Source organism: Thunnus maccoyii, chromosome 11 (genome assembly GCF_910596095.1).
Source record: "Thunnus maccoyii chromosome 11, fThuMac1.1, whole genome shotgun sequence".
NCBI classification, from domain to species: domain Eukaryota; kingdom Metazoa; phylum Chordata; class Actinopteri; order Scombriformes; family Scombridae; genus Thunnus; species Thunnus maccoyii.
The window spans coordinates 8,899,617-8,912,856 of NC_056543.1; the positions used below are offsets into that span (position 1 = coordinate 8,899,617).

The 13,240-nt window shown below is 38.5% G+C and overlaps 1 protein-coding gene across 4 annotated transcripts; it reads right to left on the reverse strand.

Moving 5' to 3' along the window:
- Window positions 1–5,401: 5,401 nt before the first annotated feature.
- Window positions 5,402–12,631, reverse strand: cxcr2 (chemokine (C-X-C motif) receptor 2). 4 transcript variants are annotated; one of them, XM_042427356.1, is made up of 3 exons: window positions 12,594–12,631; window positions 8,563–8,892; window positions 5,402–7,561 (listed from the first exon to the last, which is right to left on the reverse strand). In XM_042427356.1, exons 2-3 carry the CDS (start codon window positions 8,635–8,637, stop codon window positions 6,473–6,475), a joined length of 1,164 nt encoding a protein of 387 aa, XP_042283290.1. In that variant the 5' UTR covers window positions 8,638–8,892; window positions 12,594–12,631; the 3' UTR covers window positions 5,402–6,472. The 4 variants fall into 4 exon arrangements, with proteins under 4 accessions (XP_042283290.1, XP_042283291.1, XP_042283289.1 ...); XM_042427357.1 differs by lacking the exon at window positions 12,594–12,631 and adding an exon at window positions 11,809–11,838; XM_042427355.1 differs by lacking the exon at window positions 12,594–12,631 and having other exon boundaries at window positions 8,563–10,084.
- Window positions 12,632–13,240: the final 609 nt, after the last annotated feature.

Consider the following 13,240-nt stretch of genomic DNA (forward strand, 5'->3'; position numbering starts at 1 on the left):
CATGAAAAATCCCACTTAAGTAAAAGCACATAAGTAATATCAGCTTGATGTAGTTAAAGTATTGCAGTAAAAGTAGTGGTTTGGTCCCTCTGACTGATAAATTATTATATATGACATCATTATATTATTAATACTGAAGCATCAGTGTTAGAGCAGCATGATACTGTTGTAGCTGCTGGAGGTGGAGCTAGTTTCAACTACTTTATATACAGTTATCTAGTTTCGTCCAGTGGTTCCCAACCTAGGGGTCAGGCCCCTCCAAAGGGTCTCTAGATAAATCTAAGCAGACATGAGATGATTAATGGGAGAGGAAAGAAGAAAAAACAAAGTTCTGATACACAAATCTGTTTCCAGCTCTCTTTCTCTAATCTTTGATTTTGGTGAAATATTGGATCATTTGAACATTTATTGAAATGAAACCATGTGAGAAGTTTAGAGGGAAAAATCACTATTTGGTGAAGCTGCTAACAAGGCATAGACATCTGAAATGTGACCCCGACTACACACTGCTTTTTGTAAGATGTCAAAAGCCAAAAAGGTTGGAAACAAAGCTGTCAAATAAATGTAGTAGTGGAGTAGAGAGTACAATATTTCCCTCTGAAATGTAATGGAGTGGAAGTAAAAAGTAGCATAAAATGGAAATACTCAAGTATAAGTACCTCAAAATTGCACTTAAGTACAGTACTTGCATAAGTGTTCTTAGTTACTTTCCACCACTGCATCTTCTAGGCCTAAAAAGTGAGGTACCCTCTGGGCGAGGGCTTGAGAAACTTTTATGATATATATACAGTATATTTACACACTTCCTTCTTTGATATCAAAAGCCAAAAAGGTTGAAAACCACTGGTTTCATCTTTAACAATGTGTTGTATTTTAAAAGATTGTTATATTATCCATTGTGTAAAATCTTCATCTGAAAAGTAACTAAATGTAAATCAAATCAAATAAATGTAGGAAAAATGTCTGAAATGTAGTGGAGTGGAAGTATAAAGTAGCATAAAATATAAATACTCAAGTAAAGTACAAGTATTTCAAAATTGTACTTAAGTATAGTACTAGAAATTCCTCATGAAAGTAAAATTTTCAATGCAGGACTTGTATGTGAAATGACATATTTGTACAGTCTGTTATTACTCACTACCCTCACAGGTGTTTTCAGTTATTCTGGTGGTTAGACCTCTGCTGACATCTGCATGACCCTGAGATGAGGGAAACTCTTGGTTTTCAATTTCAGAAAGAGAGCTAAATTAAACTTGGGGTCAGTTATCTTTATGAACCTATAACCTGCTTTTTTTTCTTCAACAAACCAAGAATTTATATCTGTCTCCGTCTTCTTACAGAGCCCGACACGTTGTTTCATTTCCTTATTCATGTGTTTTAGTGACAATGTTTAAATTTACTACATTTGTTGAAGCAGCTGAAATGAAGTCACTGAATGTTGTTGAGCTGAGATACAAATAGATGTCTAAAAATTTAAAATATTCTGTATTTTAACCTCGATGCCTTTTCATGTACTTATTACTGGATCAGACTGTGAGTTTACAGTCATGTCTCTATGTCTTTGATCTATATATGTTTTAAATCTGCCTCCTGTGTTTTATCAGTCAGATTAAAGCTGAACAAATATATTTAAAATGCAATGTAGCTGAAGCCTGATACACAGATTCCACTTTATCATCATTAAGGAAATATAAGTCTGATAAATGATGGATTAATAGACAACACTGAATAAAACTTTATTGTGTTAACTTATTGACACTTTTCCCGTTTATCTTTTTTTAAAGATAAATGTGCAGCGTCCGCACACACATGCATTCACATCTCTATGACCCCTGGATTAAACTGGAAGCCCTGCCTCTTGTTTACCCGTTGCCATGGTGACTCGTAGTATTAGAGTTCCGTTGATGATGGTTTTTTTTTGTTTACCATGCAGGTGCTTAACAGACTCGGAGTTGATTGAACTGATTCCGATGAGCTGTTCTGAAACTGAAAAGTCTGAGTTTCCTGTTTTGGAGTTCATGAACTCAGATTCCAGCCTTAGACTCAGAGTTCATTGACCCTGCTTTCTGAAACAAGCCCCTGGTCTTGATCATTTTTAGAATATGACCTTTACCTGGAACATGAGAGACCTGGTTATTCATATGCCTGTATATATGATTCTGCAGGTGTCTGATCATGTTTGTCCAGTTCTGTCTCTCTCAGACTCTCACTTCTCTACTGTGACGGCCTTTCTCACTCCGCTTGTTTGTTTGCCTCGCTCTGCTGCCTGTTATGCAGATCCTAGGAGTTAACCGGATAGGTGGAGCTTTTAGAGTCGCCTGCTCATACCTGTTTATCTGGGCTGGGCTTCCAAGAAGACATGAAGGTCCGCCCTCCTGAGAGTCTCACTCTCTCTCAGGCGGGCCCTCGGCCTTCTTTCTTTGTTTGGTTTGTTTGGTTCGCTGCGCCAGGCAACAAGCTTCACACCGCACTTTCACTCATCCATATACTTCTAGCCTTTAGCGAGGTCATGACACTGCCGACAGAGATTGTTCAAGGTTTTTTTGTGTGTGTGTGTGTGTGTGTGTGATAATAATAGTATTATTATATTATGATAATTATAAAAATAAACATTTTGACAGATGGACCACAACCAAAAAAAGCACAAATCATAACTTAGAAACAAAAGTTTCAAACAAGAGAAAAATGGGCACAATATGTTGACAAATTCCCTCCTTGCCAGTTCCTCTATTCATTTCTTCTTTTTTTATCTGGTTTGACGCAGACTAAAGTTTTTTTGAGGTCATCTAATTCTGTCTGATGTCAGGCAATGGAGAACCTGCTCCTCAGTGCAAATGGATAACATAATTCATTTATTCAAAGAAATAATTAAGTGGCGCACAACTTGCTTGAGTAATCAATGATGGGAGGTCACACATGGTTTAAGGGTTTATTTCAATCCAAGTGGAATAAGCAACATCAAACCAAATAAAAACAAGTGCAGATATTACTGGTAAGTATTAGTGAACATCACGTGTAGCTCTCACAATGGCAAAGTAACGGTCCACACTGATGCATGCCAGCAGGAAGACACCACTGTATACTGCTGCCTCCTGAAAGCCTGACAGGAGCTTACACATGAAGGTGCCAAATATCCAACCAGAATGAGCATCCACAGCCCAGAACGGGAGAGTAAGACAGAAGAGAAGGTCTGCCACAGCCAGGTGCATCAAGTAGATATCCGTGCCGGCTCTACCTTTCTTCATATAGGAAACAACATAGATAACTACACTGTTTCCCACCAGGCTGAAGACAAACACGATGATGAAGGTGATCAGCAGGCCCATGCTGCTCAATCCAGGCACAGTTACACTGCAAGGACGATAACTCTGAAAACTCTCGAGTCCAGCGTTAGACTCTGAGTTGATGATGACTTTTTTTTATTTATCATGCACGTGCTTGACTCAAAGTGAACATACTTGGAATTGATTGAACGGATTCTGATGAGCTGTTCTGAAACTGAAAAGTCTGAGTTTCCTGTTTTGGAGTTCATGAACTCAGATTCCAGCCTTAGACTCAGAGTTCGTTGACCCTGCTTTCTGAAACAAGCCCCTGGTTCTGATCATTTTCAGGATATGACCTTTACCTGGAACATGAGAAACCTGGTTATTCATATGCCTGTATATATTATTCTGCAGGTGTCTGATCATGTTTGTCCAGTTCTGTCTCTCTCAGACTCTCACTTCTCTACTGTGACGGCCTTTCTCACTCCGCTTGTTTGTTTGCCTCGCTCTGCTGCCTGTTATGCAGATCCTGGGAGTTGACCGGATAGGTGGAGTTTTGAGGGTCGCCTGCTCGTACCTGTTTATCTGGGCTGGGCTTCCAAGAAGACATGAAGGTCCGCCCTCCTGAGAGTCTCGCTCTCTCTCAGGCGGGCCCTCGGCCTTCTTCCTTTGTTTGGTTTGTTTGGTTCGCTGCGCCAGGCAACACGCTTTACACCACATTTTCACTCATCCATATACTTCTAGCCTTTAGCGAGGTCATGACACTGCTGACAGAGATTGTTCAGAAACCTGGATAAGGTGTTAACATGCCACACTATGCTGGTTTCTTCTGGAAACACGATACTCCAAAATCCTGATCATAACCAGAATACTGGTGCACATGTTAACATAAACCTCACACCTGTTTTTTTTTGTTTATTTGTTTTGGGTTTTAGTGTGTGTGTGTGTGTGTGTGATAATAATGGTAATATTATATTATGATAATTATAAAAATAAACATTTTGACAGATGGACCACAACCAAAAAAAGCACAAATCATAACTTAGAAACAAAAGTTTCAAACAAGAGAAAAATAGGCACAATATGTTGACAAATACCCTCCTTGCCAGTTCCCTATTCATTTCTTCTTTTTTTATCTGGTGTGACGCAGACTAAAGCTTTTTGAGGTCATCTAATTCTGTCTGATGTCAGGCAATGGAGAACCTGCTCCTCAGTGCAAATGGATAACATAATTCATTTATTCAAAGAAACAATTAATTGTCGCACAACTTGATTGAGTAATCAATGATGGGAGACCACACATGTTTTAAGGGTTTATTTCAATCCAAGCAACATCAAACCAAACAAAAACAAGTGCAGATATGACTGGTAAGTATAAGTGAACATCAGCTATGTCTGATGTGAATAAGTGGGTAGAAGGTGGTGAATTGTGCAGCAAAAGAAAAAGGATTTTAAAAAAAACACCCTAAACATCTGCTTATTGGCAAAGTAGCTGCTTTTTAAATGACAGGATGTTTTTTCCAAACCTGATACCATGAAAAATAAAAAATACATTTAATCTGTTTTTTAATCTGCTTTTTTTTTCATCCGGTGCTGTATTTTGCACTATTTAGCCAGTTTGGATGTATAAGAGGTCTGTTCTTTAAAATTGCATTTCAGGCAAAAATGAAAAAAACAAAAAACAAGATGAAAACAAAAAATGAAAAAATATTAGAAATCCTCAAGAGATAAGAGTATCTGAATAATGTCATCTGGTTTTTGGGCTATTCAAATGCATTTTGCATAGACAGAATAAGAAATATGCAATCCTTTTCACATAATTTTGTTTTGCAACCATGGTTGCTGCACAGTTCTTCTCCTTTACATCAGCAGAACAGCCAACACAAGTACATGTGCACACACACACACACACACACACACACGCATGCACACACACACACACACACGCACACACACACACACGCGCACACACACGCATGCACACACACGCACGCACATACACGCACACACACACACACGCACACACACACATAAACACACACACACACGCATGCACACACACGCACGCACATACACGCACGCACACACACACACACGCGCACACACACACATGCACACACACACGCACGCATGCACATACACACACGCACACACACACACACGCACGCACGCGCACACACGCAGACACACACACCATGTCCACATGTAACTGCATATACACAAATAATCTTGTGATGATGGTAGACATTCAGATCGACAGATCAAGTATCTCATTTCATAGCCATATCACTTACTGCAAGAAACAATAAAAAAAATACATTTTACAATTACAGAATTGATTACAAGGAACAATGTTATGTTTCCAACACCAGTTGTTTGTATAGACTCTGGAGGTTTATCTGAATGAAAATCATTTATCAAAGAGACAGACAAGTACATTGTATTCTTACAGGGAGTGTTGTTTTCAGCACTTCTTCCTGTTTGAAAGATTAAGATTAAGATCTGATTGCAACAAACATATTTTTCTATTTTCACTACTGTTTGTCATGAAGGTGAAAAAATGTACAGTGATCAACTCAAAACAAAACAAGGAGATGACAATAAAGATGAACTAGATGAAATAATTGCACCACTTAGTAAAAGAAAAAGAAGAATAGGACACCATCAAAGTAATTAATGCATGTGCACCTTCATCACGTTCACACGAAACACATCAATGAAACATGAATCTGCACAGAATTTTTTTTTGGTAGAACATTGAGTTTTTCTTGTTTGACTCAATAATGAAACTTCAAACAAGGTGAGTCACTCAGCGTCAAAAGACACGGCAGATTGTTTTTGAGAACAATGCATCCCTTTGCTGCAGGGTACAAATCTGTGTCTAAAGTGTCTAAAACCAAATTGAGCTTAAGTACTTGGTATTATTTAATTTGACAGTTCACCATCAGAGGAAGCACTCTCCACTGTGTATTACTGTGTAATGGTTAATAACATTATTCAAATTCAGACAATGTACAAATGCTGTTATAGAGTTATCAATATAGAATTTAAATCCTTAACATTTTCTTATTCTTGTCAGATTATACTGTACATGTACCTTGAAATCAATCCACATGGTTGATGGGTCTTTTATACTCTTCTATACTTTCCTCATTTTGGTGCAAGTGAAAATCACCACCACTGTAAAAAAATCTTCCTTCAGGAGTTATTTACATTGTAACAGAGGTGTTTCTAGATCTGATGCTCCCACCACTGCTGATAGAGCCTCTCGTGTAAGCCATCTGGAGCCTCTTGCTGATGAGGCCATGTTTGTAAAGAGCAAAGAGCAGCTGGTTACGGAACTTCTCCCCAATGAAGGCGTACAGAAGTGGATTGACTGCACAGTGCAGGAAGGCCAACACTCTGGTCACATAAAGCGCTGCTGCCACTCTGTGGGGTATATCACATGTCCCCACTTTAAGTGATCCACCCCGTATGAGCGTGTCAATCAGCACAGTAATGTTATAAGGAAGCCAGCACAGAACAAATGCCAGCACCACTGCTATGATGACTCGCATGGCCTTGCGCTTTTGTAGATTACGTGCGTGAAACAGCGTCACCACAGTCCAGCCGTAGCAGACAACCATCACCACCAGTGGCAGGAAAAAGCCCATCACATGGCGCAGGACGCGCACATTAAGACGCCACTGGTCACTGTTTTCACCAGTTAGGTTTTCATAGCAAATGGTCCGTCCCAGGTCTTCAGCATAGATGCTCTCCCTCTGAATTGCCACGGGTAGGGACAGCACTCCAGCCACCAGCCACACAACACTGCACACCACTTTCACCCACAGGTGATTGGAGAACAAGACACGTGTAGCTCTCACAATGGCAAAGTAACGGTCCACACTGATGCATGCCAGCAGGAAGACACCACTGTATACTGCTGCCTCCTGAAAGCCTGACAGGAGCTTACACATGAAGGTGCCAAATATCCAACCAGAATGAGCATCCACAGCCCAAAACGGGAGAGTAAGACAGAAGAGAAGGTCTGCCACAGCCAGGTGCATCAAGAAGATATCCGTGCTGGCTCTACCTTTCTTCATATAGGAAACAACATAGATAACTACACTGTTTCCCACCAGGCTGAAGACAAACACGATGATGAAGGTGATCAGCAGGCCCATGCTGCTCAATCCAGGCACAGTTACACTGCAAGGCTGATACAGTGTATCGTCATCTACATATGGAGGAAACGTTGCATTCAACAAGGATAAAAGGATGCTCTCATCCAAGATAAATTCCCCCATTTCTGGCAGCTACATGAAAATAAAAAAGAAATACAATCTGTACAATTAGCAGTAATACCATTAACATAAGCAATAGTTCAGTGTTGCCATAGTGGCACAGTAGAGAATCACTTTTAGTGAAAGAAAAATTCTATTAAAGCTGCACTAGCCTAGGTCACAAAGTGCAGTTATTACCAAAAGAGTATGCCAGGTGTACCTGGTGCCATTTGACCATATTGGAGTAATGCAATTTTTCCCAATTTGCCAAAATGATTAGGTAGCTGTACTTTAGTAAGTTATGGTCACTTGTGGGAAATCGCTGTATGAAACACAGGTGAGCACTCCTTTAGATGCTCTAAAGGATTATCTTGACCTCTTTGTGAAATACACTTTAAGTTCACTCTCATATTTGTCTGTTGAATATAAGCCTTAGCATAAAGACTGGAAACAGCTAGCCTTTTCACTCCTAGTCTTTAGTAACTGACCAGTCAGTTTGTGAAAGAGCTCAGTGCAGCTTTAATTGCTTGACATGTGATGTCAAACCAACTTAGTTGAAATCTGATACTATTGCTTCCTAAATCATTTAAAACATAAAAAAACAACCTCAATTATTGTTATTTAAAATTAGCTTAAAGGAGAGGTTCACATTTTTTAGGGCGATCTTAAAACAACAGTCAATTGCCTATATGAACATTAAAACAGGTTTTTTTGTGCTGTTGTTGTTTTTGCTGTAATCATTCCTTCCTAATGTGCTTTCAATGTAAATGATGGGGGACAGATCGTTGAACAGAAGGAATGATCACAGCAAGCAAAACCCCTCTTTTAATGTCACCACTTTACATCATAATAACCTATATCTACCATGAAATTACTCTGAAAGGTGGTAACATTAAACTATTGCTTAGCCTCACATACACAAGTGCAGGTCTTTCATCATTTACTCGTTTACAACAAATTTGAATAAAAATTACAGCAGCTACCCTGCAGCTTGAAAATAAAACATAAAGAAAATTAGGAATTTCATTGTTTACCTGTCTCTCCAAGTCTTCTTGATTGGTTAGGACGAAACACTTCAAGACACTAACAATGATAAGTTGCAGCTTCATCCCTCCTTTCTTGATGTACGTAGGTTTATCAAGAATAAGGCTATTTAGCAATGAAGGCTTTCTTGTGTAATGTGGAGGTGCGCAGCTTCTGATGTTATATTAGCAAATTCTATGACTTCAAGGAAGTAGCAAACCACAGATACTATCTGTCGTTAGACACTACCATGAATAAGATGACGGTGACAATGACAACCTTTACGTTTGATCTTACAGTTGGCCGTACACAGGATGTTCAGCAGAGGCTGTAGAACAAACCTAGAAATTACAGCAAAAAAATTTATTTAAAATTGTAAAAAAGAAAAAAAGAAAAAAAAAAGCACATGTAAGGTGCTCAACTATGACATAAAGCACTTAATCGAGTAAAAAGGCCCCATGTTGTTATAATTACAGGAGTCTAACACAACTATTAGTGTACAGTGCACCAAAATCTGAATTTTTAACTTTAAACTAGTGCAAGTAGGAAACCCTTAGGATTATCTATAAGTCTTTGTTTCCTTATTCTGTAAACAAGTTCCATCTCGAGTGTATATGATGTGTTTCACACTGGTTTCAGATTTAATCACAGCACTGAAACAGCCCATATTAGAGTAAGTTATCTCAAGATCATGAGTAATTCAAAAAGAGTTTACACCTTTTACTTTTGCTCGACATCACTGCTGCCTTGACACAGTTGGTAAAGTTCATCAATCCCCATTCTTTATTATTTTATTTCTACATAAATGACTGGGAGCTTCAGTGTTTCCATTACAGTTTCTGATTGCTTGGTAAATGCATTGGCTACAAGTGTTAATGGTTTCAGAGATAGTGCTTCAAGAATCACTGTTAGTGTTTAAGCATTCAGAAAAACACTGTAGTAGTTTTAAACAAGAAATGTATCAGGGGGTTCCACCAGGATCAAGTCTTGGACCCTTGTTTTTTTTAGTTAAAGAGCTAAAATAAACTAGTTTCTGTGTGTATGTGCACATCTGTGTTTATGCTTGGTGTGGGTTTGGTCACTGTCTTTTAGGAGTTTTTTATTGCATTTTTTCCTCTTTTCTTTTCTTATTATTGCATTTTCTTTGGATTTTATTTAGGACATTTTTCTATAAATGTTACTAATGTACTGTACAAATAATATTGCCTTGCCTTCCCTGATTACAATGAACCCCTGTAAGCTCTCTTTTTGATTCTTGGAACAGATCTGAGCTCACATGACATCTGGGTTAGACAAATATCTTCAATTATATTCATGTATTATATTATATTCATATCATATAATTATATTCATGTTCTATTTTGAACGTGAACAGGCATGTGTTTGCATAGTTTATGAGGATTATATATTTTTTATACTCTTCCTTAATCTAGTTTATTGCTGCTGATTTTTGTCCAGTGGAGGGCAGCATCAGTCTTGTTATTCACTGCAGACCTTTTCTGGTTTATATTGAAATAACAAGAAAAACAAGGTACATGTCTTGATAATTCAGTCTATATAACAAAAGAACATTTAAAGGGGCACTCCACCAATTTTACACATGATGTTCAATTATTTTCTCAAGGAGTACTCTACAGCCTATAAAAACAGTTGTATATGTCTATTGTGGCTCTAAAAGTCTGAGAAAAATCACCCTAATGATCTCATCATGGTGATTGTGGCTTGTGCTTGAGACTTAAAAAGTTTAAACAGAAAGTCTGCATAACAAACTGGAGGTATGGAGTTTGAAAAAAGTGGGTATTTAGGAGCCCTGGGGGTTGGGCCTCTAATGAAAGACACTATTCAGTTGTATTATGGAACAGTTAGGATCCAGCTTTTTTGGAGCTTGACCCATATCAGGGACCAAAAGTCAGGATATCTAGCTTGGTAGCTTCAATTTTGATCATTCCTTTTGAGAACATGAGAAGCATGCAACACGATGTGCCTCCTTTTGGCTCACATAAACAAGAAAATAATAATAAATTAATTGAGAATAAATAATAATCTGTCTTGGAGTACTAGTACAAAAAAGTGGGCCCAGATGGACAGACTGTTTCATTTATGTGACATCAACAAGTTGTTAGCAGTCAAATCCTTGGATTACTAATTTTTTTTTTTTTTTTTTTTTTAACCACAACGGAAATATCTCAACATGGTCTGCATTTCAAAACCATACAATGGAGCCAATTGTACATCACCAAACAGATGTTCAAAAAAGCTTTTAGTATTTCACCGTCATTGCAGCCACTCAGGAATAGTAAGCCTGGCAATGACACAAAAACTTCCATTTACGAGGAAAGTTGGACGAGAGAGGGCTTGAACAACATCAGGGTGATCAAGTAAGCACCTCCCACGACATATGTCAAACTGAGCTTGGCTGACATCCCCACCAGAAGGCTCACTGATGCATCCTGGTGACCCTAGACCACCCTCCTGGCCTCACAGCACTTACCAAAAGGAAATGTTTCCCAATATAACTCTGCCATGTCCATCTGAAGGCTGTTGTCTTTTTCCCATCTGTCAGACCACAGGCTGCTCTAATCAGCACTTTCTAGCCATTCCATGTGCTCTAACTAACCAATATATAGGCCTAGTATTTAAAAAGTTGCAAAAAGACATAAATAACAGAGAGAGATGTTTCAAGGCAGTTTTTTATATAGCCTGAAAAACTGTTTAACTTATTTCTTCTCAAAACATTATTTGTTATGTGATCAATGTCACCTGAAATCAAGCACCGAGCATTGTTATTATTTTTGGAAAGTTACAGTTAATTTGCATATTGTGTAAAACGAAGATATATACTTTTCTTTAATACAAATTGCAGCTTTTATCCCAGTGTTTCCCCTATATTCACATACAAAATTATGCTACTTAAATTTCAGACGATCATTAATATCAACGAGCTACTAACACGCTGTGCGAGCACAATAACACTCTACGTTATTGTGGATTTTCTTTAGTCATCCCCCCTCTCTTCGTTCCTCAAAGGACATCTATATGAAAGGTACAAGAGTAGCGTAAGGATAAGGAATAAGGCAGTGTGCGTGTGTGTGTGTGTGTGTGCGTGTGTGTGTAAATGTGCGTGTGTAGTTGCGTGAACACGAGCGGAGCAGAGGAAAAGTTTAGCATTAAGTTGTCAATGTGGCAGTAAATGTACAGTACAGGCTGTGTGTCAGTTACTAAATGCCGCAGCTCCTCAAGACAAAGAAATTACTCACCTATCGAGGGAGGTTAGCCCCGAAGTTATCAACAACGCCTTAGCTTTATTTGACCAAGCTCACTTAAGGTGGACTGACTTTTAAGGTAGACCAGCAATTCTCATTTTAGTGTCAATCTCAACCGCTCAACAGAGAGCGTAGAAATGTCTGGCTGATGAGTCTCTGTCTTGAGTTTTTCATATGCCCCCCCCCACATTTGGGGTTCCCCAGGACCCTAATACATTGGTATTTTTTAAAAAGCACTTATTAAAACAGTAACAGAAACCAATGATGTGAACTCATTAGGAACAAATTGATTGACAAAGTCATGAAAATTTGGAATGATAGAATAAAGCACCTGTGAGATATGACAAAAGGTATATCTCTGGGGTCTGCAGGTACCTCAGTTGGTAGGATTAAGGTTAAAAGGGAAAAATGGAAGAAACCTCAGAAAGAGCAACAGAGGAGGGATTCCTCTTCCAGGACTGAGGACAGTGCAAACAGAATAGACCAAAATAACAAAATGACAATATTATAAAGTTACCTTGTAGAAAGAAAATGGTAAATGGACTGCATATATACAGTATAGCACCTTTCTAGTCTTCTGACCATTTAAAGCGCTTTACGCTACATGCCAACATTCACCCATTCACACACTGATGGCAAAAGCTGCCTTACAAGATGCCAACCTCATCTGGCACAGCCTTAGCCTTTGGAAAGAGGCTTAAAAATCCTGTTTTTGTATTTATTACGCTTTTAATTTTAGAAAATTAAAGTGTTACAATAAGTGTTCATGAATAAACTACCTTATGAAGGAGGTCCCCACACCAAGTCTCGAACTGGAGTCTCCCAGATCATAGACGACTGCGCTGATTACTGAGCTAAAAGGTTGCTCATTTACTCATTGTAGGCGGACCTCTGACTATTTATACACCCATAACTCAGAGACAGCACATCATGTAACATGTAGAAGAACTTCAAAGGCAATTCTTGCTTTGCACTTTTCATTTATTGTCTATTGTTTTACAACCTAACTTTTTGGAAAGGAGAAGGGAACAACAGGTTATGGAGAGTCCCTTGGGACTTACCCCTGATAGATGTAACAGTGGAGCAGAGGAGAGAGACTGAGATAACAATGTAACCGACCAGCAAACTGGTATTTGACATGTTTTTTTTTCTTCCAAAAACAAATAATTTTTAAAATATTTGTATAAAACAAATATTCATATAAAAATCACTATTTGTGCTTTGCCGAATAATGTATTTTTATTCGGGCACACCCCTACTACCCGCTTTACCTCCTGAGCCACAGCTGCCCCAGAGATCAAAAGTTAAAAGTGAACATAAGTATTTTGTGGTCAGTGGATGATTTTTTCCCCAGTAAATACACTAAAAAATGAATTATGTCTGCAAGACCCCAGCACATGACTGTGCAAAGAAGACAAGGCCTCTC